This window comes from Zea mays, chromosome 10 (genome assembly GCF_902167145.1).
Source record: "Zea mays cultivar B73 chromosome 10, Zm-B73-REFERENCE-NAM-5.0, whole genome shotgun sequence".
NCBI classification, from domain to species: Eukaryota; Viridiplantae; Streptophyta; class Magnoliopsida; order Poales; family Poaceae; genus Zea; species Zea mays.
In genome coordinates this window covers 99197476-99221601 of record NC_050105.1, presented here as the reverse complement: position 1 = coordinate 99221601, position 24126 = coordinate 99197476, and the positions used below count along the sequence as shown (strand labels likewise).

At 42.4% G+C, this 24126-nt stretch overlaps 2 protein-coding genes across 2 annotated transcripts; both read left to right on the top strand.

The window, feature by feature from the left end:
• The first annotated feature begins 4567 nt into the window (after nt 1–4567).
• LOC109943051 (protein ALP1-like) lies at nt 4568–6589 on the top strand. The gene is made up of 3 exons (XM_035963422.1): nt 4568–5696; nt 5780–6005; nt 6086–6589. The coding sequence occupies exons 1-3, from the start codon at nt 5193–5195 to the stop codon at nt 6298–6300; spliced, it is 945 nt and encodes a 314-aa protein (XP_035819315.1). The 5' UTR covers nt 4568–5192; the 3' UTR covers nt 6301–6589.
• Nucleotides 6590–7722: 1133 nt separating this feature from the next.
• LOC118473570 (uncharacterized) lies at nt 7723–8802 on the top strand. Its single transcript, XM_035963421.1, has one exon. The coding sequence runs from the start codon at nt 7771–7773 to the stop codon at nt 8299–8301; it is 531 nt and encodes a 176-aa protein (XP_035819314.1). The 5' UTR covers nt 7723–7770; the 3' UTR covers nt 8302–8802.
• The last annotated feature ends 15324 nt before the right edge of the window (nt 8803–24126 follow it).

Genomic DNA, 24126 nt, shown 5'->3' with positions numbered 1-24126 from the left:
CCGATTCAGCCTTTTCTTTTTTCGGCCTCCGAAGGCTGCTGACATTGCAGTATCTTCGGCCTTCGAGTACGTCCCAAGCAGCTCATCACTTAAATTGTCAATGCTTTTCAACCACTCATCATCTGGCTCAATAAATTTATCTCCAAATTTAAAAGTGTACTTAAACCTGACAAGTCCACCTTCGTCGGCCTCTTTAATGGTTTCTTGTGGCATTTCCCATTTCTCCGCAAGCGGCCACACCCTGAAGGCAATATGCTCTTGTACCAAGTCCCTTGTTCCTATAAAAGAGCAGACAACGCCGAAGGCTCTTTGGCACTCTTCGGCGGCTTCGTTCATTTCAACCTTCGGCCTCCGAAGGCCGAAGCTTTGCCAAATAGGACGCATAATTATACCTTTGATGTCTTCTCGTGCTGATAAGTCATTCTTCACATAAAACCATTCTGTCATCCAATCCCCGGGCCATCTCTTCCGAAAGGTTGGTACGGGACAGCTTGCCCCGGACCGAGAGACGAAGCTGTAGCAGCCAAAGTTGTTATGGTACTGTTCTTTGCCCCAAGGCTTTGTTTCATATAATAATTCATGAACATTACAGAAGCTTCTTGCGTCAGGCTTCAGACCTTGGCTTCTCGCGGCCCACACGAAGATATTTAGCCTTATAATTGCCTCGGGAGTAAGTTGATGAAGATAGACTTCGAAGATTTTCAACACCTCCACGACGAAGCTGCTCAAGGGGAATCGCAATCCAGCTTTCAAAAAGCTTCGATACACCACAACTTCATTTTCTTCAGGGTGTGGACAAGTTTTTTCCCCTTCGTCCGCCCTCACAATGGACAGATCCCGGAAATACCTTCCTCTCATATTAACAAGATGATTCTCTTTGATAGTTGATTTACCATAAACTGAATGGCTTGGTCGCCAGGGGCGATCTTCGGAGTCTTCGCCACCGCTGTCCACATCATAACTTTCACTGTCACCAGTATCTTCAGACAGCCCTTCCAGAATTTCCCTGGTGATCTTTTCTGTGTTGGTCTTCGACATTGCTATAAGAAACCCTAAGTTCTTCTCTTCATCAAGACTCAGCTTCATCTCAGCAGCAGCCTTCTTAGCAGCTTCAGACATCTTCGGAAACACTAAAAAACTGTTTTTAAAAGCCGAAGCTTCAAAGCTAAAAACTTAGCAGATCACAGTGCACAAGAGCTAAAAAATGAGTGAGCAGGAGTGGTTGGCCAGAAAGCGTGCAAAATAAGTTTGCGGTATGGCCGTATTTATACGCTTGATGCGTTGAAAGTTGAAAGACCCCACTTGTCATTGAATGTTGCTATTCTAGCAAAGGGAAGGTGTTTTTTCGGACCTTCGGCATAAAGCCTTCGTTCATATCGCAATCTGAATTTATTATTTCAAACAAATTAATATTGCGAGGGGCTACTGTTGGGGGCCTTCGGCTTCCGAAGGTCCTCAAAAACATGATTTAACAGTGTTTCTAGAGTGTAATGTGTGAACAGGTACCTTCGGACTTATATCAAAGAGGGAGAACCTCAAAAGATACGAAGGTTGGCAGTGCCGAAGCTGTGAAGCAGGAAAGCTTCGGCATGTTCGCAGAAAAGGGAACCGACTTAAAGATGAAAAGGCCATTTAGACCTCGATAGATTGCTATGGAATTATCACCAAATGTAAAGGGCATGTATGTAATTTTGTATGGGTTGTATCCCGTGCCTATAAATAGGTGAACAGTACCCCCGTACTGTTCACGCTGACTTGGCATTCGCTTTTTGCGTCACACTTGTACTTTCATCTCCTTCCAAGCCGAAGGTACACTTATAATACAATATTGTTTCTATTTCTCTATGATAATATAACAAAGTTAAATGAATAATATTATATAAATATTCATGTTATTTTTTATGTTTTATATGCTTCGTCTTTTGTATACTGTGATGATGAAGGTTCGTCCTTCATGACCTTCGTCCGGAGATCGTTATATCCTAAGGGAAATAATGCTTCAAAGGACGAAGGACTTTATCGTTTAACATTTTCTGTGTTGCCTTGTTCTTAACTCATAGCATTTGAGAACAAGCACTCTTGATGAAATCAGAATAGCAAATGCAGCAATTGTCGAAGCTGTGGATAGACTTCTAAACGAAGCTGCTGAGAGAGTCCTGAAGGAGGATGATTAGGCTATGTATAAAAACACCTGTAGAACTTTTGTACGCTGTTTTGTTATGTAAAAAACAATTGCCAACTATATATCTCATGATGTAATATATTTCTTTGTGTAGCGTGAAACTGTCATATGTACCGTTTTTAGCCAAAGGCGAAAAAACACTTTCCCTTCTTTTCACGCTTCATAAAGAAAAATCCCTTTTCTGCCGAAGCGTCATTATCAAACTCGAAGGTCCTGCCGTAGATCTTGCATAAGAAATACCATTGTCGAAGGCCTTGCTGTAGGTCTTGTATGCGGTATTCTTTACCGTTTAATAGCAACGAGTATCATTGAAGCATCCTTTCATTTTTTTATCAAAGATACGCTTAACCTCATGAGTTAGCCATTGTGGTCGAAGGAGCAATTTCCCTTCTTTTCCACTATTTTGGATGATGCGAGATGATGAATGATGCTATGCTATGCAGCATGATGCGATGATATGATGCAAAAAATGTTAATGAACAAACATTTCGTAATAGTAAGACTGCATCCCCTTAGAAACGACTTTGGAGTCTCTTCACCTTATACTTAGGTGGCATTTAAGCTCTGCATCCCCTAGGAACGACTTTGGAGCTTCTTCACCTTTTACTTAGGTGGTATTTAAGCTCTGCATCCCTTTAGAAACGACTTTGGAGCTTCTTGTAACACCTAAAAATTTATTTTGGAGTTTAAAAAAAATCAATGAATAAGACAAGCAAAGAATCTATTAATAATAATTCTGAAGCTACATCTTCTAAAACAAAAAGGGATTTTTTAACAAAGACCTCACAAGAGTATGCATACATTATTTTAGTTAATATTTCTTTTAAATATGCATATATTATATATTTATTGATTTATAAGTAGCTGTTAAAAATGATTAAGTTAAATCATATATAGGAACAATACAATAGAAATATTATTTTCTCCCAAATAAACTATTTATGCGTGAATTGCATAGCTAGAAGCATTTGCTCAAATAAGATAACAAATAAATATATCAATAAAATATTATAGCATCTCATGCTGGAGTTTTATTTACTTGAGCATTTCAAATTTTGAGTGTGAATTTCAAACTAAATTTGAATTTAATATGAAATAAGAAAGGAAAAGGAATAGAAGAAATAAAGGAAAAGAGAAAATCTGCTGTTGGGCCGAAACTCACGCACGCGGCCAAGCAGCAACTGCTTCGGCCCAGTTCTCGCCCAACCAAACACCCCGACGTGGGCGTGTCGTGGCACTGACACATTGGGCCCACTTAGCGGTCTCACCTCACGCACTGCACCACCGCCATGTGGGGCCCATTGGCCGGCCTCCCCGTCTTCGTGCGAAAGCGCGTTCTGGTGCGTCAGTCCTCTTCCAAGTGGGGCCCATGCGTCAGGTTCATTCCCTTCCCCCAAGTCGGTAGCAACAAACACCGAGTTTTTCGCCACGGTGCGCCGAACCAGCGTAAACACCATCAGTGTGTTTGGTTTGCAGCGGCATGGTCCAAAGTGATCCTGTATCCGAGCCTACTAAATCGTTTGGATAGCGTCACGGAGTCCACCCATCCGTCATCCACACATTCCAAAATACAGCGCAACCCTAGCAGCGACTCATTCCTCCAAATCAACCGGATGAGCTCACTCCCGTTCGCAACTCGCACAGGGGCGGCGGCGGGGCATCTGGATCTCTCATCGGCGGCGACGCGGCTCCCAGCGGCGACAGCAACCCTCCATCCCTCCCAGGCTCAAGGTACTCACCCAACCGCCATTTACCGCTTTGCCTCCCAGCGGCGACAGTTCTGAGGGATCTCTCGTCGTTTGGTCTACTGCTTTGCCTCGGGGGCTTCCCCTCCTCCACGCCACCACCCCCGCCGCCCATCTTCACCCTCGATGACCGCTATGCCTCCGCAGACTTCTCCCCAGACCCCACCGCCTCCGACCTTCTCCCCGTCGCGTTGTCTCCCTACCCCCGCACCGCTGCCAGCCGCTCGCCGCCATGGGACCTGTCTCGGGGCAAGGTGGCGCTCTCGGCACCAGGATCTCCCATGGATGGGGTCGTCAAGCCGACCCGGAAAGATATGCTCGCTTTGCCGCAACATGAAGAACTGCTCTTCCTGTAGATCGAGCGAGCTTGTGATCTGAGCGACAAGCCATGTCCTTGGCTTCCTCCTTGCTTGCGGCCTTAATCCGTTCTTCATAAGCGCTGTGGTGTGGTCCATGCATGGATATCTTTTGCAGCGCTTCAAGGCAAGTTGAACTGGAAGAGCTGCTGCATGTTGTGTGTGCCAGAGGGGTCCTGACGAACGAAAAATCTGAGGCCCCGTGCTTATACCATTTCTCACATCTTCTCTTTGCATCCGAATGCTGTTGTCTGCCTTTTGGTTAAGTTCATTTGACCATATCAGGATATACCATTTCAGCTGTAGCAAGATTGAATTTATTTGTGACTACATAATTCAGTTTACCTTATTTCAGCTGTATTTGCTACATTTGCTAGCTGTATTTGCTAGCTGTATTTATACAGGTTGAATCTTTCAACTGTAGCATGATTAGCTGTATTTGCTAGCTGTATTTATACAGGTTGAATCTTTCAACTGTAGCATGATTAGCTGTAGCAAGATTGAATTTATACATGTTGAATCTATATTTGCTAGCCATCGTGTGGCGATACTTCCTTATGTCATACTACATAGTTCAGTTTACCTTATTCAATTTCTCATGACTTAAAGAAATCTGCACATTAACTTGATTCATAACTTATTCAGTTTCTTACCAATCTTCTCTTCTTGTTTCTCTTGCAGGTATTTAATTCTCTCTTTACACATATCTTGGTCTTTAATTCTCTCATCACCAGCGTAAGGTAACAATCTAATCTGTTATGTTTATTTTCATCTTTTTTTCTGTATTGTTTCTTGTCTATTCTCTATTGGGCTGGGTCTATTCTGTATTTTTTAGCTAGACTGTAAATTATGCATATGCAATCATGTGTATGTCTTTTTATATATTAAAGCTCTCTGAACTTCATGTAGATGGATGCTAATGAAATAAGAAGATCTTTAATTATTAAAGCTGTTGCTCTAGCCGCCGCTACATTTTATTATATTCTGATTGTGAGGAGGAAGATGAAAAGGAAACTGATTTCGTATGCCCCAATGATTGATATGGAAATGAAACGAAATGACTACCTTTCTAGTATTTACCATAAAGATGATACGAGTTGTTTGCGCATGCTAAGATTGAGGAGAGCACCATTCTTTTTATTGTGTGATACACTGAAACAAAGAAGCCTTCTTTCTGATAGTATCCATTGTTGTGTTGAGGAACAAGTAGCAATGTTCCTTCACACAATTGGTCACAACGAGAGGAATGCTGTTGTAGGAAAAAATTTCAAGAGATCAGGGGAAACTGTCAGTCGCTACTTTAAGTTAGTACTTCGTGCTATCGGTGAACTTCGTGATGACCTTATTAGGCCTTCATCTCTTGAAACTTCAGTCAAAATCCTTGGAAATCCTCGATGGTATCCTTACTTTGAGGTATGGTCTAGGCACACTAAAATTATTTTTGACCTACACATAATGGTATTCTTATTTCTCATCAAGTCAAAATTATAATGTAGAATTGTATTGGCGCAATTGATGGTACACACATACGAGCTAGTGTCCCCAAGTCTCGTGAGGCAGCTTTTCGAGGTAGAAAGAGTTTCACAACCCAAAATGTGATGGCCGCGGTAGACTTTGACCTTCACTTCACATATGTGCTAGCTGGTTGGGAGGGTTCGGCACATGATGCCGTCGTTCTAGCTGATGCCTTACAAAGGCAGAATGGTCTCGTTGTACCTGAAGGTAATCTTCTCTAATGAATGTCTACAATATGCACCCACCAAAAGATAGATCATTCTCTAATGAATGTCATGGTATTGTAGGAAAATATTACCTAGTTGACTGCGGTTATGGTGCAAAGCCAGGGTTCTTACCACCTTTTCGTGGTGTCCGATACCACTTAAAAGAGTGGGGTAATGATAACAGGCCAGAAAATGAGAAGGAATTATTTAATTTAAGGCATTCACAACTACGGGTTACTGTTGAGCGTGCCTTTGGATCCCTGAAGAACCGTTTTAAGTTTCTTGATGATGCTTGACCTTTCTTTCCTTTGAAAACACAAGTAGATGTTGTTCTTGCATGTTGCATCCTCCACAATTGGATATTATCGCACGGGGCAGATTGTTTTCTCCCACCTGAGGAAGCATGGACAACAAACCAACCTTCTAGTTCAACAAGTTCCCATCAGGAGCAAGTACAAGAAAACAGACAATGGGTTCAGTGGAGGCAGCAACTTGCAAATTGGATGTGGGAAACTAGAGCAGCTTCCCATGTACAAGAAAATTAGATCATAAATTGAAAAGTGGCATCATTCTTTGGATGTGAGATATTTTGTTGTTTTGCCTATTTGCTCATTTGCTTAGATGTGATCTATATTCTCAAATGTTCTAATATTGTAGGGAGATGGATGATGTCCAAGAAATTGAACAAAGGTCCCAACCACAAATTTTCTGGACACAAGAAATGTCTGCATGTGCTTTGAAATATTTGGCCCAGTTGGTTGCTGATGGAATTCGAGTAGACAAAGGATTCAAAAGCTCGCACTATAATCAATGTGCTAAAGTGGTGAAGGAAAGATTTCAGGTTCAAGTTTCTGGTTCTCAAGTTACTAATCATCTTAAGACATGGAGAACTCGCTGGTCAAACATATGCAATTATAAGAAGATTAGCTCAGCCCATTTTGATGAGCAAACTGGAACAATATTGCTTGATGAGAAGAACTACTTGGAACGGGTGCAGGTGTGTATATATTTAACAACCTCCTTCCAAAATGTTTTACTGTTTTACAATTTATATTTTAAGTTTTGGTCAACACTCAACACCAATTAATATGGACCTGGCTAATTGTTTTTGAGATATAGTTTAGCGTGAGTCACTATGGCAGTGTTAGGTATATTCACCATACTATCTATAACGGTTGCCTTTTTAGAGTTTGTTTTTGGTTTAAGATGTATATGCTTGACCTAAGAAAAGATGGAAAAGCAAACTAAGCTAATACTGAGAACTGAAACATTTAAAAGCAAACTAAGCTAATTATTAGTATGTACTAACAAGAAATACTCCAGTACTCCTTGAAGCATTTAAAATAAATACTCCAGTACTCCTTGAAGCTTCTTCAGCTGTGAGGAATTTCAGTTTACTGTTATTACTGTTTTACTGTTATCAATGTTTTACTGTTATTACTGTTTTATTGCCCAGATGAATTATGTTTTACTGTTTTACTGCTTGCCACTATTTTACAATTTATATTTTGTTTCTGGGAACTACTTGTAAGCTGTTTTATTGCCTAGATTTTGTTTCTGGGAACTACTTGTAAGCTGTTTTACTGTTTTACAATTTATATTTTAGTGTTATTATAATCTGTTTTATTGTGTCTACAAAATGCTATAGCTATTTCAGATTTTACAGTTTTTGTAAACAATATTGTTTAATTTGAATCTATACATTATTTCAGAAAAAACCATCTGAAGCTAATTTTTTCAACAAGCCACTTGAGAACTACCATTACATGACTGTCATATTTGGGAATCATCAAGCAACTGGACTATTTGCAAAATGCACCAGTGATCCCCTAGGTTTCGACACATCTGAAAGTGCAGGTACATATGGTGTGGGTTATTCTGGAGACTTGGCTGGTCATGAGAGTAACAATGCAAGTCCAACTCGTGATAGTGGAGAATCATTGAACCCAAGTGGTCCAATTCGTGATGGTGGAGACTCATCTACTCGAAGTGGTGCAAGAAGGAAGAGAGGGCACATGATAATGGAAGATGAGGATCCATTGATATGCACTGTCACTGAAGCTTTTAAGACTCTTTCAGATGCAATCAAGCAGTCAGCACCACAACCACGTCCGATAATCCCACCCAACCTATGGACTATGATGAAACAGATTCCTGTTTTTGAAAGAGAACATATAGCACACTACTATGGCTACTTGTGTGAGAATCCAGCCCTTGCTTATGCCTTTCTAGAGATGGGACTAGATGATCAAATGGTATGGGTGTCTAGGTACATCAAGACTCATCTTTCTGATTGATGCATCAAAAAAGCAGATTAGCCTAAAACTTGTGTCTGAAACTTTTTAGTTATTTCTATGATGGATGGAGTCTATGAAACTTCTCTTTGAACATTGATATGGATGTTGGATAACTTCTCAATTTTATTTGTATGCTGGATAATGTTGAATATGTATGTTGGATAAATTCTCAGTTTTTAATATATGTTGGATAATGCTGGATAAGTACTCGTGAAGATACAAGTTTCAATTTTCAGTTTTATCTATGTTATAACTTTCAGTTTTTATGTATGTTGGATAAAAATGCAACCTTTTTGGTGTGGTGAGTGAAAGCAGATTGAGCGTCGCTTGATGACATGCTTCTTCAAAACAAACAAAAAATGGATTCACCTGCTTCCTCAAAACAAACAAAAAATGGATTCACCTCATTTCTCTAACCAAACATAAAGAAAGAACCATCCAATCCTGTGAGGAATGAATCCATTCCGGATCGGCTGATTCCGGATGGAGCCAATCCCCTAACCAAACACGCCGCATATTCATACCTCAAGACCTGTATACATGGAGTCCCCTACAAGGCTACAACCCGTATCCATACCCGAGAAGCCCCAGCGTATTTGTCCTCGTGGGAGCGAAGCCAGGTAAGGGAGATCGAGAGAGCAGGGAGGGTGATGGCTCAGGTCACCGTCGTGAGGATAACTGAGCCGTCTATGCCATGAGTGTCGATGAGAATTTCTTCTCTGAGTTCGCCCCGATGTCATCTAGGCATTCGAGTCACTCGAGTTCGCTTCTACTCACCGAGGGGTTGCCGGATATGCGCCACCGAGGAGCGGTGCCTCACCGTGGGCAGGGTGCCTGGGCAACCTAATTCAAGTCGTGTGGGCGGCTAACAGGTTCGCAATGGTTGGGGATTCATTTAAATCCCGTTCATTAGCGGGGTCTGTGCGGGGGTGTCGTTGATTTGTGCGCTCGCCGGTGCGCTATGCCACCACGGTGGTGGCCGACTCTTTTTTGCCTCGGTCGGCTGTGGGGAGGAAGAAGGGCGGGTAGCCGTTGGATGGGGTGAGAACAGATTGGATTAAAACTGGGATCCCCCTTCAATGCATTGAACCCGCACCGCTGGATCTTCGACCAAGGGCCATGATTAGACCTTCGTGTGATTATGTCTACACCGTTAGATCGTAATGGACAGCTGCGGCGAGATCTGGGGCTTAATAAAATCATGACCGCAGATTTGGCATTGTGCGGTTCACGTTGCGTAACGGTTCGGGATCCTGATCCTGGTCGTTGATTCTTGATCATGCGGTGGAGATTAGATTAGGGAATTCCCCTTCGTTTCATTAAAATCGTGTTGTCCGATCTTGATCTTGTGGCCGGGGAAGGTCCATGTGTAGTCAGTCGTGACTGATATTCTAAAGAGCCCCTGGAGTTTCTAGGATTTAACCCGCAGCCTCGGTCAGTTATGAAACCATCACAAAGTAGTCCTGGTATTTGCAGATTTGTCCCCGTGCTTTCTGAAAACAATGAGTGCAACCCAGAAAGTGAATAAATCAAATAAAATAATATAGAAAATGACTTCTAGTATAGAAATAATTCTAGAATCTTGTTTAATTCATAATTAATTCATTCTAACTCCTTTTTGATCCATTCCAGTTGCATTAATCTCATATGTTTATCATCTAGTAACCCTGTATTACCATGAAACCTATGGTTAAAATCTTTTACCTCCTTTGTTTTATAGTAGACACTTAAACCTTCGGAAAATCATAACTCTTAAACCTTAACTCCGAATTTGGTGGTTCTCGAACCCACAATCTCATAGCGACGCATAGAATATTCTTACACTATTTGTTCTCATGTTTGGTGTAATGTTATTTTTATGTGCTCCTTGTGTATTTGTATGTATTGCTACGAGTAGCAGCGAGGTTACAAGCCACTTGAAGACCAAGTTGGTACCTAGGAATCTCGAGTCTAAGGCAAGTTGTGCCCTTGATCACTCTTCTCTACCTAATAATGTTCTCTAGTAATCACTGTGACATGCTCAGGTTAATTTGATGGGACCCAATAGGTTTCCCTAGCATTGTTTACCCCACACCTTGCAAACAAAAGAATTATTGGGTAGATTTGCTATTGCTCTACCTGGTTTTGGGAAATTAATGTTATACTATGATCATGTTCCAATTATGTTGTTGTTTTAATTAATGTTCATGATAAGATCATTGTGTTAATTGGAACATGGAGCTTAACTTGAGATAATAGAGTTTCCACAAGGGTGGAATGGGACGCCCTTGGCCAAATAATTAGGAAAGCTAGGGAGAGATTACCTTACCCGAAAGGGGCAAGCAGGAAGGCGTCACTGCATAGTATAGGGAGGTTCTCGGGTCGATATGCTGCGATGGCAGTTCGGATGATGGATTCCTATGCTTCCTTCGTCCTAAAACCGCAATGGGTATTCTCGAACTAGTGGAACTTTGGAAAGACCTCGTAGTGCTACCCTGCTTCGCTTCCTCGGTAGAGGTGTATGGGGTCTGTACAACCCTATGGCAGATGGGTAACACAACTTGTGGGTAAAGATGTGCAACCTCTGCGGAGTGTAAAATTTGTATATCAATCGTGCTCACGATCAAGAGCGACTCAGGACTCTCGCATGATTAATTTATGGAACTAAACTTAATATGTCATATGCATTACATTGTGGGTGTTGTTATTTGGGCTGGTATCTACTTATACTTAGTAACTGCTAATAAAATTTTGACCAACTCTAAAGGCAATGCTCAGCTTTAACCATCCTCTTTGGTAAGCCTTACGCTTCACATGAGCTCCCACATTTGGTGAGTTCATGCACATTATTCCCCACAACTTGTTGAGCGATGAACGTATGTGAGATCACCCTTGTTGTACTCACATCCTCCCTAGGTCAAGGACAACTACCACAGGATAAAGCCCATAAAGGATGCTGTGATGAGTTCGTGAGTGGTCTAGGCCGTCGTCCCCAGTCAACTACGGTTGCTAGATCTTTTTCTTCGTATGATGTAATTATTTATCTATTGTGCACATAACTCCATTATATATTAAAGATGTGACATTTGTTTCTGTACCATGGGTCATCATATGCGTGAGACTTGATCCTAGCACACATGTGAGTCGCGCCCGGGTTTGGACCCCTAAATCCGGGTGTGACACTTCTTCACCTTTTACTTAGGTGGTATTTTAGCTCTGCATCTCCTTAGGAACGACTTTGGAGCTTTTCCACCCTTTCTGTTACACTCGATGGTGTAACTCCAGATTTATTACAACATGTCGAAGGTTGTACCTTCTCAAATTGTCTTTGAGGAAAAAACATGAAATCAAGAGAAATGAAAATTACATTAGGTGTGTATGAAAGTTTTTTGATCCAGCCCCTCTGTTGCTTCAGTAGATGTGCCTTGATTCTGGTACAGTGTTGTTAACTGTCCGGGCTTGGGACTCTTCCCTTGCATTGCGTTGTTGCTGAATTTGGCGATGCCCTTCAGGCTGTTGGTTGTGGGACAAAGTTGGAGCCATGACCGGTGGTGGTGGAAAGGCCAATGCAGCTGGGGAGTGGCTCGCCAAAGCTACTGGCACCGTGGGTTGTGAAAATGGTTGTTGATTGCCCACATACTCAGGAATGTATGAGGAATACCACGAAGCAGTATGTAGGACTTGCTTCGGCTGATTCTGTCGTGCTTCGGCCTCAGCTATCTCCTTTTGCTTCTGTATTGTAACTTGGCATGTCCTAGTTCTGTGCCCCTTATCTTCTCCATAGAACAAGAAGAACAACCTTCTTGTGGTTGTGAGATGAATCTTCCTCCAAAGCTTCGTCCCCCTCTGCCTCTTGGGGCTGGTGGTCTGAAGGAGCTTTGTTGCGTCCCAAATGACTGGGAACAATGTTGATGTCCTTGGTTGTGGTTACGTCTGTCTTCAATTTGGCTAGGATTGTGTATCGTTTTGACATGCCTTGGGTGGAGCCTTCCTCCGAAGCCCCTGGCCATCTCAGAATATCTGTAAGCTTCTTCCCTTCTTTGCCAAAAATCTTTTGTCGGCTCTGATGTACTGAACCATCTTCTGTAGAAGCTTCTCCAGGGTTTGTGGGGGCTTCCTGGCAAAATATTGCGTTGTTGGTCCTGGACGAAGTCCCTTGATCATGGCTTGGATAACAATTTCATTTGGCACCATTGGCGCTTGAGCTCTGAGACGTAGAAACCTTCGGACATATGCCTGCAAATACTCCTCGTGGTCATGTGTGCACTAGAATAGGGCTTGAGCAGTCACCTGGCTTCGTCTGAAAGCCCTAAAAGCTGGTGACTAGCGTATCCTTCAGCTTCTGCCATGATGTGATTATTCCCGGTCGAAGAGAAGAATACCATGTTTGGGCAACACTCCTGACTGCCATGATGAAGGATTTCACCATGACAGCAGTGTTGCCACCATATGATGAAATGGTTGCTTCGTAACTCATGAGGAACTGCTTCGGGTCCGAATGCCCATCATACATGGGAAGCTGTGGTGGTTTGTACGAAGGTGGTTGTTTGAGTTCACCGGAGGTGGGCACCAATGTGGGTCACTTGTTCTCAATTGCTATGAATCAAGAGCAAGGCAACACATTTGTCATATGTTAAAGACCTTTGTCCTTTGAAGCATCATACCCTCTCAGGTTTAATGAATCTTAGACGAAGGTCGTGAATAATAAGTTCTCATCATTTGCAAATATGAAAATATACTTGCGAGATGTGATGTCATACCACATGTTTTTTCATAATAAATGCACAAGCATTGTCAAAATTTATATTACATTGATACCTTCTGTTTGTTGGAAAGTGATGACACGAAGACAATTACAATCAGCGTCACCAGTACAGGGGTACTGTTCATCTATTTATAGGCAATCGTACAGCTTTGCACGTTATTACATTCATGCCCTCAACAATTACATACATGGTTTATAAATGTCACAAGGGCAGTATCGTCATTTGTATTCAATAACTTGGACAACACCTTCTCCCTACGTCGTCTTCCTGCTTCACCATGATGAAGCTTGCTTCGATGTACTTCTCTTGAGCTATGTCAAAGCTTTTCTGATGATGAAGCTCCTGTAATATTTAGTAGTATGCTGAAAGCAAATGGTTAGCCGTATTTTTGAGGACCTTCTAAAGATGAAGGCCCCCAACACCACCTATTTGTCTTTTAGTTTTGGAAAGAAATAATCAATAAGGTGCTGCGCCAACTAAATAAGGAATGGGGATCAATGAGGTGGCTAATTGGGCGCCTAATCCCTACCTTTTGGGCAGGAGATTGTGTGGCTGATTGGGCGTCTATTCCCTGCCTTGTGGGAAGGAGATTGTGTGGCTGATTGGGCACATATTCCTTGCCTTGTGGGTAGGAGATTGTACGACTGATTTGGTGCATATTCCCTGCCTTGTGGGAAGGATGGACGCCCACCACCTCCTCCCTATTTAGCTAGGGGTTGCGCCCCTTCCTTGGGTGGGTTTTCTTTGATAGTTTTAGCCATCGTGCAAACTTTCTATACTGCAGTTGTGCTCAACGGCCACCTATGGACAGCCTAGTGAACCCCAACTCATGAGTGATTGATATTCAGTTTTGCCTACATCTTGTTCTTGCTTGTTTCTTTGATTGCTCGCAGGAATAGAACTTCGTGTTCAGGTTGATTTTGCCACTAGCAAGGTCAAACCATTTGGAATTGGTTCTACGATTGCTAAGGCGCCACAACCAATTCGTAGTAGGATCGTGAGAGTCACCTCCTCCACCAAATCAAAATTATCCACCTCATCGAAAGATCGAGCACTCTAGTTCTATCATGTGGTATCCGAGTTTTAGGTTGCTCGGTGAGTTTTATCGAGTTTTTTTCGTTAGCTCGAGAGTTGTTCATCGTCCTATAGTCCACATAAACTGCACCAAAAAAATTGCCTACCCAAATCATTTGTGTCGTGCATTCTCTTTCAATATTTTGTTTTGTTCAGTTTGTGTTTCATTAGTGTCGTGTTGCTGATTTCCTTCCAGTCACCTTTTCCCCCATGCCATAGTTTTCTTCATACAAAACTTAGTGCCTTGTTTTGGGCAACATCGTTTTTCTTCCTATTTCGGATTAGACAGGTGTTGTTGCATAGACGTGACAATCCTTGTGAGCACAAAAAAGAAGAAATAAAGAAAGGAGAAGAAAAAAGAAGAGAAAAAATCAGAACCGAAGCAGAAAGAAATTCAGGGTTTTTGGAAAGTACTACATGGAGATTGTGCTGCTGATCTGCGGTAGCCTTGCAAAGGAAACAATCAGACCTGTCCATAAAAGGAACACTATCACCTCCACATGTCAAGGCAAGTGCACAATCACATCCGACTGAGAGATAGAGAGAATCTGTTTATTAATTGAGACTAGTTGTTGCATACTACTCGAGCTCGGGCTCTTCACTTTGCATTTTCTTGTCTTCTTCATGTGGCGCACAACAAGTGAACTCTTCAGTACCCTTGTGAGGAGCTTTGAGTGGTCAGCTAGCGTCTCTCCAAGTACTTTGTGTGAGATTCTTTTGTTGCTTGCACTAAGTCCCACTAATCTTTGCTCATTTCCATCGATATGTGTCTGCCTTGTTTGACCAGCAACATTGTTACACATTTTGAACACTTATTGAGCTTTACATTTGCTGAACCATTTGTGCTAATCCTTGCTCTAAAGTACAGCCTTCCTATAGCTCCACAAATATCTACAGCGTGCAAGTTGTGTCCTCTGGCAATCTATCTACCCAAGCTTCGTGGTTGCACCGCTGGTTGCAGGTTACCCCTGTTGGTTTGGTAAGAAACGATTAAGACCTTGATAATGGTTCTTAGTTTGAGCACCTGTTCCTTAACCCAGTCCACTATGTAAGGAAAATGGACACCGGGCCATTTGGCTAATTGAGTTTTGGTGTTTGATGATCAACACAATCCGTGAACTAATAAGTTTTCTAGTGTTTATGTTTGTAGTTCACAGGATGTAAGATTTACTTGGACTAAGGAATTGGGGAAAGCAACACCTCAAAAGAAGACATTAAAAAGATCCAAGAAAAGTCCAAGTGTGCTGCCTGCGGACTGCCTGTACGTGGAGCACCAGACTGTCCGGTGCCCACACGCCGGACTGTCCGATGCACCAAGGAACCGCAGCCCAACGGCTAGTTCCAGGTGGCACCCGGAGAAAAGACCACCGGACTATCCGGTGTGAGGATCGGACTGTCCGGTGTGGAAAGCCTGCGGCGCCAACAGTCACCTGCTCTGATAGGGCAACGGCTAGGCGCACCAGACATGCTATAGTGCGCTGTCCGGTGCACCACCGTACTGTCTGTGTGCCGTAGAGAAGCAACAGCTTTTCTCCAACGGCTCTATTTGTGTTGGGGGCTATAAATACACTCCCAACCGGCCATTTCCAAGTGTGGGAGCCCAAGCAACATACCAAGGCATATTGTAGACATTTCCAAGTGCTCTTACACCCAAGTGCTTAATAGAATCACTCGGTGATTAGCATAGGTGCTTTGCGAAGTGCTTAGGTTAGTTAGACCGCATTAGCGCGTGCTCTAGGTGAATCCTACTTAGTTGAGTGAGTTTAGCCAAACCACACAACCCCTCGGCTCTTCCGTGGGCCGTTGAGTGGGGCGAGAGTCTTGCGAGACCGTGACAACCGTGTTTGTGTCACGGCCGCCACCGTGTACCGGAGGGAATGAGGCCCGCGGCGTTTTGGCCGGAAGCTCGATAGTGGAGACGACGGGAAGCGTCCGAGAGGAGCCGGAAGCGGAGCACCACTTGCGCGTGGAGAAGGCCCGCAGCTCTCTACGGAGTTACTCGACCGAGGTGCTTGGCCCTTGCGTGGGCTTCCCTTTGCGTAGGGGCACCAACGAGGATTAGTCGGGACCTTGCGCGGTTCCGGATACCTCGGTAAAAATACCAGCGTCATCCACGAGAGTTTGCATCTCTACCTTGCTCTTTACTTTCCGCATTTATGTTAAGCATTTAAGTTTCAATCTTGTATACATACTTATTTAGTGTAGATTGTAACTTAGCCATTGCGGTTGAGATAGCAACACTTAGACAAAACCTAGTTTGCACTTTATAGTTTGCATAGGTTTTGCTCTAGGAATTTAATTGTGGCCTAGTTTAGTAAAAGTTTTAGAAGTCCTATTCACCCCCCTCTTAGGTGTCACCCATTTCCTACAAGTGGTATCGGAGCCTAGTTTGGCTCATTTGAAATGTTTTAGCTTCATCGCTAAAAGAGCCGACACTTTTTAGAGGAAGGGATGGATACCCATAGGCCACCGCACTTCGACGACACTAACTTCCCATATTATAGTGCTAGAATGGCTTGTTACCTAGAGGTCGTTGATCTAGGTGTTTGGAGAGTCACTCGTGACAGGATGAAACCCCCCAAGAATCCCGAGAAACCCACCACGAGTGAGGAAAAAGAAATTCATTTAAATGCTAGAGCCAAAAATTTCTTGTATGAATCTCTTAGCATGGATATTTTTAATCAAGTATTTACCTTAAAAACTGCTAATGAGATTTGGCTAAAATTGCATGAGCTCCATGACGGCACATCCAATGTCCGTGAGCAAAAACATTGCCTAGTATTAAATGAGTATAATACTTTTGCTATGAAATATGATGAGCTTGTTAGAGACATGTATTCTCGTTTGAACCTAATTATCAATGAGCTCAATTCTATTGGCATTAATAAGCTAGGTGATGAGGACATTGTGAGGAAGATTATCTCCCTGCTACCACAACAAAGATATGGGAGCATCATCACCATCCTTCACAACATGGAGGACTTGAGTAACATGACCCCGACCATTGTGATTGGGAAAATTGCGGCTTTTGAGATGTCGCGAAAAATGTGTCGGGGAGAGGAGCCAACTTCCTCAAGGCCATATGCTTTTGCATGTGATGAAAAGAAGGGCAAAAAGAAGGCTCCCACTCCAAGTTCCTCAAGTGAAGAAGATGAAGAAGAAGAAAGTGATGATGATGGAGATAATCAACTATGCACATCATCCTCCGAGGACGAAGAAACAATCCGACGCGTCGGAAAGGTAATGGGGATGATCCGCAAAATTAATCTAATGGGTGTGCCCCTGCAGGTCGAAGATCTTCTCTTTAACATTGACCGGAAAAAGCAAAGGAAGAGAGGATGCTTTGCATGTGGGGAGAAGGGCCACTTCAGGGACAACCGTCCAAATATGGCCGAACCCAAAAAGGGGAGGAGCAAAGGCAAGACGCTAACAAGTGTTAGAACTTGGGATGATTCTTCAAGTGAAGATGAACCTCCAAGGATGGGCAGCCACCGGTCCTCTTCTCGCTCATCACGGTCATCACACAAATGCCTTATGGCAAGAGGTAAAATAAACATTCCATCCTCTAGTGATGATAGTAGTAGTGATGATGGTGAGGGAAAACCCTCCGTAGATGAACTTGTGGAAGCCGTTAAATTTTTTCAGGATGTTTGCACTAAGCAAAAAGCTCAACTTAAAACTTTGAAAAATAAGTTGATTAGCTCCCAAAATGATTATAAAGGTTTGCTAGAAAAATTTGAAACTTTTGCAAACTTAAATTGTGAGCTGTCAACTAAAATTGAGCTATTAGAGTCTAGTGCTCCATCCACTGCTACCGATGATGGCCTTATTAAAAAGAATGAAAAACTTTAGGCTAAGTTAGCTAGCTCTCAAGATACTATTGAAAATTTGCTAGAGAAAATGGAAATTCTTAGCATACACAATAATGAGCTAACTACTAAGGTATAAAACATCGGTAGCACCCGAGGAGCATCTTTAGTTGAAATTCCTGAGATTATTAAAAATGATTCTTCTACTTCTTGCTTTGATTTAATTGATGATTCTAACTCCTGCAACCAAGTTCTTGTTGAGAATATTGTTGTAGAAACATGTTCGGATGAGGTTGCAAAGGAAAATGAGCAATTAAGGCAAGAAGTGGCTCGTCTTGGCAAGGCTTTGTAAAATTGTGGCCTAGTTTAGTAAAAGTTTTAGAAGTCCTAATTCACCCCCCTCTTAGGTGTCACCCGTTTCCTACACACTAGCTGTAGGACATACTATTTTGTTTCTTATTTTTTGTCTTTGCATTAACTATGGCTGGACATATGGGGGATCACGAGGATAAGAACACCATGCCACAGTCCCCTCATACCAAGGGCATCATACAACATTTTGAGCAACAAATGCACCTGCACCTTGATGGCCTCGCTGAAGACATTCACGTTACCAATGAGCGCCTTGGTCCGCATGAAACAACACAAATTGAAGCTGGTACTGTGCTCTAGGAATTACTAACAGCCCAAGCCACCACCAACACCACCCTCTTCACCATCATGACACGTTTGGAGGAGTTGTGCCAGCAGCTTGGTGAGCTACAGGGTGGCACTGATTATGGTGGCAACACCAAGAATGACGATCAGTCCCGTCGTCGCCAGCACGAACCTCGTCGTGTGGTACGTAACCAGGATGATTTTTCCACTAAGATTAAACTCACTATACCTGAATTCAATGGTACATATAATCATGATGCTGATCTTGAGTGGGAACTTGTTGTTCATAAAAAATTGCATGTCATGCTTTTTCTGCAAACCATCAAGTTAAAGCTGCTACTAGTGACTTTACCCATTTTGCTTCTATTTGGTGGCGCGAACATTAAAACAAACATCCCACTGACATTCGTACCACTTGGGATGCTTTAAAAATTCTTATGCGCCACACATTTGTTCCCTCATACTATGCTCGTGATTTGCTTAATAAACTACAACGTTTAAAACAAGGCACACACTCTGTTGAAGAGTACTATCAGGAGCTGCAAACTGGTATGCTTCGTTGTGGTTTAGTTGAGAACAATGACGCTGCTATGGCACGCTTTTTGGGTGGTTTAAACTGTGACATTCAGGATGTGCTTGATTATAAGGAGTACACTAATATTACTCGTTTATTCCATCTTGCTTGTAAAGCTAAACGTGAAGTGCAGGGACGACATGCGAGGACTGTCACACCCGGATGTAAGGGGTAAAGTCGGATGCGTCTCATATGTGCGCCAAAAAAACAACACATATAATGACCAAGTGCATAGAGATAAATGTCACAAACATTATTACATAGCGGAAATGTCTTACAAAAATAAATGATAACAATAAAGCGAACTAATAATTATTCATTGGCGCCATCAAACTGACTGGGAGACGCCACCTAGATAAGCTCATACTCGTTGTTGTAGGTCTCGTCCTGGACCACTTATTCTTCTCCTGTGGGGGGGTTATATATCGCAAGGGTGAGCTCATAAAAGATCATAGCTCAACAAGTTGTGGGGAATAATGTGCATGAACTCACCAAAGGTGGGAGCCCATGTGTATTGTAAGGCTGATCAATAAATAATGGTTGAAGCTGAGCATTGCTTTTAATAAGTTGGTCAAATTTTATTAGCAGTTACTAAATGTTAGTGTATACCAACCCAAATTAATAGTAGATCAAAATTAATAATAAACCACAATGCGATACAAATGACAAATTAAATTTACTTCCATAAATTAATCATGTGAGTGTCTGAGCTGCTCATGATCGTGAGCGTGTCTGATATACCAGTTTTACACTCTACAGAGGTTGCACATCTTTACCCACAAGTCGTGTTACCCATTTTCCAAGGGATCTCGACTTCCCATTCATCTCTACCGAGGAGACAAGGTAGGGTAGCACAACAAGGCCTTTCCAAAGTTCCACTAGTTCAAGAAAACCCGCTACGGATTCAGGAAGAAGGAAGCATAGAAATCCCCCGTCTGGAAAGCCAGGCAGTCCGACCCGAGAACCAACCTATACTCTGCAACAACGCCTCCCCGCTTGCCCCTTTCAGGTAAGGTAATCTCTCCCTAGTTTTCCTAATTACTTGGCCAAGGGTGTCTCATTCCACCCTTTTGGTAGCACTGTTTTCCCGGGTGGTTCTCCATGTTCCAATTAACATAGTAATCTTATCATGAACAATGAATAATCAACAATAATAATATAGAATGATCATATTATTGTCTATCTGTTCAAATAATTCGCACCTACTCTTTTCATGTCTCAATTTATAGTTGATCTCTAGGTTAGAATTGATGCCATAGGAACTCTATTAGGGATAAAATAAGGATAGAAACCTCTAATGAATGTTCAAATGCTTAACTTTATAGACCCAACCCTATTTAATGTAGAATCCCATCCCTGAACTAACTATATTTAATCAAGTGAACATGTTGTTGGGGACTTGTTCTCAAATGCTATGAATTAAGAACAAGGCAACATAAAATGTTAAATATCAATGCCCTTCGTCCGCCGAAGCATTATCTCCACAAGGATTTAATGAACTTCGGACGAAGGTCACGAGCATAATATTATGAAGGTTTCACCTTCGTAATTAAACTTATAAAGATAATACAAAGTAATGTAAAACGTGAAACATTAAAGATAAACATATTGGAAATAAATGACATCATTCACATATCTTATTATATGAATCTAAGATGTTTCAATATAACGTTTAGGTACATTTATACCTTTGCCTTGACAAACAATAATTCCCGAGTGATGTGTTTGCAATTACAGGAATGTGTGAACAGTGAAGGAATACTGTTTACTATTTATAGGCACAGGGCACAGCCTGTGAGGAATTACAATCATGCCCTTCATAGAAGTTTACAACATTGACTCAGACCCTTATGGACTAAAAGGTCATTCTATCTTTAAGTCGGTTCGATCCCTCATCTTCGGACATGCTGTAATACAGAAGCTTCATGAATGATACCTTTGGCATTACATTCAAGCAGCTTCAGCCGAATTTGTTTCCTTTCTGCAGGACCTTCGGCGACGAAGCATGGTCCCAACAGTAGCCCCTTCGCGGTGCTAGATCGCTTTTCGTAACGAGCTTGATCCGTGAAAAAAGTCTCTTAGGCTTCAGGAAGCCGAATGTCCGAAAAACACCTTCCCTGAGCTCGTTGTCGAGAAACGATACAGTTTTCGAGCGCGTAGCGGTCCCACCATGCAGGTTCACTATTTTGGTTTTTGCGGCCCACCATGCAGCGGGTGCGAGCAACTGTTTGCCTGGTGTAAAAATCCTGACGATTCACCTTCTTACCTGCAGCACTATATAAACAGACGGGTAGGTGTGAAGTTACCACAGCATTCATTGCTATTGCACTGTTTTGCTGCCAAAAATTTTAACCATAGCCGAAGCTCCAGTTTAGTGTCTGCTTCGTCAGAAGAAGAGCTTCGGAAGAAAGGTTATTAATTTCCAAGCAATTTTCAAGAAATTCAAAATCAAATGGCCAGAGTGTGTTCTATTGCTAGAGCTGAGCGCGAAGGAGACGAAGCCGAAGCTGCGGAAACTGTTCCTATCTCGGAAGCAATGAGGCGATCTAGGTTGGTGACATCGGAAGACACCCCTGCTGCCGAAGCAGAACAAGCAGATATTGAAGAGACTGATTCTGAAGGTGATCACAGTATTGCAGTACCAAGCAAGCCTAGCCACCTGGACTTCGGAAAGTCAACCATCTCTAAGGCTGATTTTCCTAAGATGGTGAAGTCGGGCTACTTTAGCGAAGATGAGAAAAAGTTGATTCGCTTTGGTGGAGAAGAGACTACCCCGAAGCCACAGAAAGATGAAATAGTGATTTTCAAGAGTTTCCTCAAAGCTGGTTTGAGATTTCCTTTGAATAGGATGATTGCTGATGTGCTAAAGAAGTTTGGGATCTATCTTCATCAAGTAACTCCTAACGCTATTGTTAGGCTTAGTGTTTATATTTGGGCTCTCCGAAGCTAGGGGTTGGAACCGTTTTCCGAAGGTTTCTGCCGGGTGCACGAGTTACATTACCAAACCAAAGCCAGAAAGGATGGATTACATGAAAATTTTGGTTGTTACAATTTTGCCTATCGGAAAACTACAAAATTTCCTGTGATCAGCTACCGAAGCAAGTGGCCGGCGGGCTGGAAATTGGAATGGTTCTACGTTAAAGTTGACGATGACAAGGAGAAGCTGGTACAGAGTCCGCTTGAACTAATCTTCGGAGAGACCAGACCCCAATGCAGTATGACACCAGAAGGTCCAACGCAAATCGCGTTGGCTGAATTCAGGATTATTGCAGAGCACATTGGCACTAGAGATTTAGTGCAGGAATTTTTGGCTTTCAAAATATTTCCAACTATGAAGGAATGGGCTATGCCGAAGCTCGAAAGAGAGAAGGAGGGGGAGCTTGTCCGCTTGCCCTACCACTATAAATTCAAGAAATATTTTAAAGCACCCTGCCAAGAATGGCTCGAAACAATCGAAGTAATGAGTACTGAAATTCTTGGGAATTATTCTAAAAAAGAGGATCAATTGATGACAGCAGCCTTCGGCACCTGGCCGAAACGAAGGCTAAACAGAGTGCTTGATGCTATAGGCTTTGAATACCCTGACTACGAGCGGCTAGACAAGGGTGCCGAAGGGCAGAAAAGGAAAAGAGTAGCTAGCACTTTAATTAAAGACGACGAAGATCAACCAAAAAAGAAGAAAGAAAAGTTTGAACCGAAGGTAGTTGCTCCAAGAAAAAGAAAAGCTGCATCTCTAAAGCCTGTGTCTCCAGAACCAGAGAGATTGGTCCGAGATGAGGAAGTTCCTGCGACACCTTCTGCTGCCGAAGTAGAAGAAATTCTGAAGGTAATAACTGAATCTTTGCCTGTCAAGCTAAGTCCGCTGGCACCAGAACTGACAAAGTTTTTTCAGAAGGACAAAGAAGCTTCGGCAGCAGAAAGTCCTGCAAAGCCGAAAAAACGCAGAATTATCCAAGTGACAGATGTGATTCATCAGACGCCGCCACCGGTACCAGCGTCAAAAATTGTTATTGTCGAGACCGCCGAAGCCGAAGCCGCCGCAGCCGAAGCTACTAGGGCTGAAACCACTGAAATTGCAACTGCCGGAGCCGAAGCTACCGGAGCCGAAGCCGGGGCCACCGAAGATTCAAACCTGGAAACCACACTGGAAGTTATTGACAATATTCTTCTGAAAATGGCTGAAGAAGAAGCTGCTGTGGCTGCGGTGAACACGACTACTGAAAAGGGAAAAGAGCAAGTTGAAGACATTTTGGAGGAAGAAAATTTTAACTTTCAAGATTTACTTGGACAAGATTTAACAAGTGCTGAAAAAGAAGAGCTGAAGAAATATGCCATATCCTGCGGATATAAACCAGGGTCTATGCTATTTGGTGGGGTCAACGAAGGGAAGCTAAGATGCCTTCGGAATCGCACCGAAGCCAAAGTTGTTAGGACCTTCTCCAAAAGCGTTGGCCTGCCGAAGATAGAAGCGGACCTTTGCAGGTACCAGCGACAACATATCGCCGGTAGCCTGCTCTATGCTAATTTTAAGGTAAAAAATATTATTATTTTATTATTATTATTATTATTTTTATGTCATTTTCTGACGAAGGTTGTTTTGGCAGAGTATACTATTAAGTAAAGTGCTAAAAATGCAACAAGATCTTGAAGAAGAGAAGAATAAAGCTATCATCAAGGATTTAGAAGAAAAAGTTGAAAATTACGAAGCTGTTCTGAAGAAGAAAGACTTCACCATTCAAGACCTTGAAATCATAGCTAAAGAACACGAAGGTGCCCTAGAAAAGAAAGACTTTGTTATTCAGTCTATGGAAGGCTCCTTGGCTGAGATCCAAGCCGAAAATGACAGTTTAAAGAATGAATTACTCAAAAAGTCAGAAAAATATGAGCAAGAAAAGGAGAAGCTTGAAGCAAGTCTCAAGACTGAGGTCGAGAAAAATTCAAATTTGCAAAAATCATTGAAGGATCT